This window comes from Ruditapes philippinarum, unplaced genomic scaffold, assembly GCF_026571515.1.
Source record: "Ruditapes philippinarum isolate M1 unplaced genomic scaffold, ASM2657151v2 ctg776_1_1_1_1, whole genome shotgun sequence".
NCBI lineage: Eukaryota > Metazoa > Mollusca > Bivalvia > Venerida > Veneridae > Ruditapes > Ruditapes philippinarum.
The window spans coordinates 1,869-6,051 of NW_026852821.1; the positions used below are offsets into that span (position 1 = coordinate 1,869).

General features: G+C 30.1%; 1 protein-coding gene across 1 annotated transcript; it reads left to right on the forward strand.

Moving 5' to 3' along the window:
- The first annotated feature begins 402 nt into the window (after positions 1–402).
- On the forward strand, positions 403–3,747 carry LOC132725407 (uncharacterized). The gene is made up of 4 exons (XM_060710527.1): positions 403–520; positions 1,827–2,102; positions 2,428–2,587; positions 3,334–3,747. Exons 1-4 carry the CDS (start codon positions 518–520, stop codon positions 3,423–3,425), a joined length of 531 nt encoding a protein of 176 aa, XP_060566510.1. The 5' UTR covers positions 403–517; the 3' UTR covers positions 3,426–3,747.
- The last annotated feature ends 436 nt before the right edge of the window (positions 3,748–4,183 follow it).

Genomic DNA, 4,183 nt, shown 5'->3' on the forward strand with positions numbered 1-4,183 from the left:
ATAATTAATATTTACGTACGTTTTTTTAAAGAAAGAAAATGATATCTGTTTTTAAGAATCGATTAATTTGTTTCGTGAAGCACATTTTCAATTTATGCTAGATTGTTTAAAACACAACAGCTACTGATTACATTATGACAAAGGGGACTTAGACAGGAAAAGACAGTACATGAGTTTGCTATCATTTGAAGGTACTGAAAAGCGTCTGGATGCAAATCAGATTCATACACTTAGAACCCATTTTATTTTTAAGTCTTTAAAGATGAAATATCATATTGTGTGGCCCTTGTCGTGAAGAATAACAGATACACATATAATGTGGCCTTAATAGTCAGGCAAAACAATGAAACATCAAACATGAACACTTAACAGCATTACATAACACTTTGTTCGCCAATGATAATTTAGCACGCTACATTCCTACTCTGAATCGTTATAAAAAGGGCGTATATGTCCGTATTTCCATCAATCTCGATCTTTGTGCTACTGATACCTTTCGTAAAAGAAGACAGAGACCATGGTGAGTGATACTTTCTTAACTTTGAAACAAATTATATATTTTAAATTATCATATATTTTGTTTCTGCATTTTTGAAAAAAATATACAGGAGTAATTGAATTTATTTCATGTTTTAAAGCAAAGAGTGTAAATATAATTCGACAATTCACAGTCTAATTAAAAAAAATATGTTTCACATTTTTCATCTAAATGAGGTTATGAATGGCAAATATCATGAATAAATGAAAAATGATAATTTACATTTAAATGTGATTTAAAACGAGCGGCAAAGAAATCATAGACATACTTCTACACAGCATGTTAAAAATGAAACATAAATGGATAAAATATTTCTTTTTTTTCCAAACAGAAACAATGTGATGTCATGATGTGATGTCATGGTTGCTGTTACGCAACCAAAAATAAAATAAAAAATAAAAAAAACGCATGAAATATTGATTGGCATGTAAGATTTTATTTCACATGTAAACACAGTTAATGTAGTGTCCTTAGAGAACACTCTCATCGTATTCAGTCAGTTCACTGCTAAGAAAAACTAAAACTGCTGAATCGAGCTTGTCAAAATTAAACACACCAGCTAAAATGGTAACAGATGAGAATGCACATAAACGTTGAATTTTTAAAACCTTAAGTTCAATTTCTTTTATTTACATCGTGACAAAATGATTTGTATCACTGATGCAATCAGTAATGATTTTTATCCCCTCTTTTAAGGCGAATAACTAAATAAATACATAAATAACTGACGTTCCTTTATTGGTAGTTAACATTATTATAATTGTGCAACATTTCTTTAAATTGCCTTATCTTGTTTCATTTACTTGTTTTTCGTACTCAGCATGGCAATAACTGTACTACTTTTAAGAATTTCCTCTCACCAAGTAAATGTATAAAAGTACAACCTTAAGCTAACTTCTTCGCGAAAAGGGGGGACTAATTATGTAAAACATGGCTCTAGTTACTTTTTTAAAATACATTATTGTCACTTCGACTATACGCTTCCTTAAAACTTGTTTTTTATAAGTCTTAAGATATACTTTTTTCTTTCATCATTTTCTCTTAATATTCCTGCAAGTGATTAATGAGGCATGCAATAATAATTATATTATTATTATAATTGCTATTTATTAATACATGTAAACTCCTCAACATTCCATATGATTATCAATGTAATCGTTTTTATATCTATTATAATTATAACTATCATTAATAATAATAATAATAACTATTATTATTATCATTTTATAATCTAATTAAAGTAAATAATTATAATAACTATCACTTATAATTTTATTTGTATTTTCAGAAGGTGACGGTATTTTTGGTAGTTATGCTAGTTGTCGGTTGTTTGTCCACAGACGACATTTTAAGAAGGGGAAGCGACAGTAACAGTAAAACAAAAAGATGGGACCATTCATTTAATACGAAGTTTGGACGGGAAAACGGAGTTCCATATATCACGGGAGAGTATACTCTAGGCCACGATAACTTTGAAACTTCAATCCATGGAACTGTTTCGGGGAATGGGAACTGGGAAGTCGGGGCTTCTGTAGAATGGCGTTTTAAAAGAAATGCTAAAACGGTAACATTTGATTTGTTAAGTACCGAGTATAGTAACTATCTTTAGTCTCAAATTATTGATTGTACTTGTTGAGTTAAATTGCCCGAAACATAAACACCTTGTATACACTGTTTAATTCCATGATAGATTATTTCATATTTTAGCACTCATTGCCTTTTAAAAGATGACAACCGTAATATATCTTCAGGTTTTATATTGTACAAAAAACACTTGATTATTATAAAAAATTACTGTTTTAATTTATTACACTTTTTTATTATCTATAAACATATTTTGTTTCTTAGATTATCTGAAATTAAATAGATAATTATGTTATGGATTTCAGAACGGTAAAAAGCTTTATAATGTCTCATTCCAAATTGATCCATGCGACTTTGTAACATACGATCTGGATAAAAATGACGAAATTGTCCTTGGTGAAATGCATGCCATATTTGGTGACAGTGAGATGGCACTAAGACTATATATCGACATGGATGGAAATGGTTTGTATATGATAATATTCTTTTTCTACAGTTACTATATTATTTTACTACTTTAAAATTTACAGAAGTTTGAATCATCAACAAAAAAGAGAGCTGAGTTTGAGTGTGCTTTATTTCAGAGAAATGTATATTTCGTTTAATAACGAATTTATTCTGCGATACGTTCGTGGAACTAACAAATACCAAGCAACGAAATGTATTGTTTCACAATGTAACACATGTATGCTCATGAAGGATTAGAGTCCGGCGATTAAATTTTCAGCCTGGTGGCTCTCCCGCTCAACCATGGCAACACTTATAAAATTAGTATATCTATATTGAATAAGAGAGTAAATATTCTTCTGTTCACCGGCAAGCTGGAACGTACATGTACACGCTATTTATTTTATGATTCTTCTTTTCATAATTTATCAAATGAGAATTATATCTGTAATTTTAAAATAGATAATTCACTTGTCCCTTTGATGCTTGACACACCTTGTTCAAAGAAAGATAAACCTTCTTCTATATGCGGAACGAATTTTCTGCAAATACTTCCAAGAGAACATAAAAGTTTAAAACCAGAACAATAGTTTGGGTTAAAATAAATTATAATTGTACATAAATAAAGACTATTTCAAGATCATCAAACTTAAACAAGAACATGGTTTGTCCAACAAGGTAGGGAGAGAGTTTACACTGAACTACTTTCAAATGCATACTTTTAAGACACACAATTATATTTTGTTTTATTTATCTATTTGTAGGAAATGCGGTCATTGAAAAAGAAGAATTCTACAGGCAAGCTCCACAGTTCATTAAGGAATGCACTGTCCTCGACCCAAAGGGTGAAGATTAAAGCGTCTTAAAACAAGCTTTTTGGCAAAAAGAAAAAAAAAGAAGAATATAATTAAAAGAGAAAAAGAAAAAAAAAACAAGCAAAGATTAGTTTTATTCCAAAATAAGACATTACAACAATTAATCCGGAATATGGGGTTTCCTTATATTATATAATGATACACATCAAGTTTAAAAAAACTGAAGTGAAAACGAATATGTGTTGTTGACTTGATATTTTTTTATTAAATTTAACAAAATATTGACAAATTAACCATAACCTGTTTATTTGTATGATGTATGAAAGTGATGTATTTTCTTAAATAAAATGACGTAAAACAAAATTATAATGGTATATTTGATGATGTCTGTTTTACCTTATTTAATTATGATTAAAATGTTCTACCAATAATGTAAAATAGATAAATACAGAATCCCTAAAGAAAGCCCAACACGGCAAAATTGAAAATGTTGCAGGCTCGGTTTGATTGAGCCTGTTCATGGACGGTACTGGAAAGTGCAAATTACCGTCCACGCCCCCTAGCACCGGCTTAAGCAGAATTCAACATATAAACGTGAAATAGTAAAAATTTTGAATTTAGAAACATCGCAGATGTGTTCATACGGCGGTTATCATGGAACCTTCAATGTGACACTTCCGTGCCATTCCATGAAAAAGCGGCGTATGGTCCCCAAGTAATAAAAAGCGTGAGCCCTAAACGAGAGAAAACAATTGGGCAGAACTAAATAAAATGGAATTTTGAAAGGGGATCAGAGGTT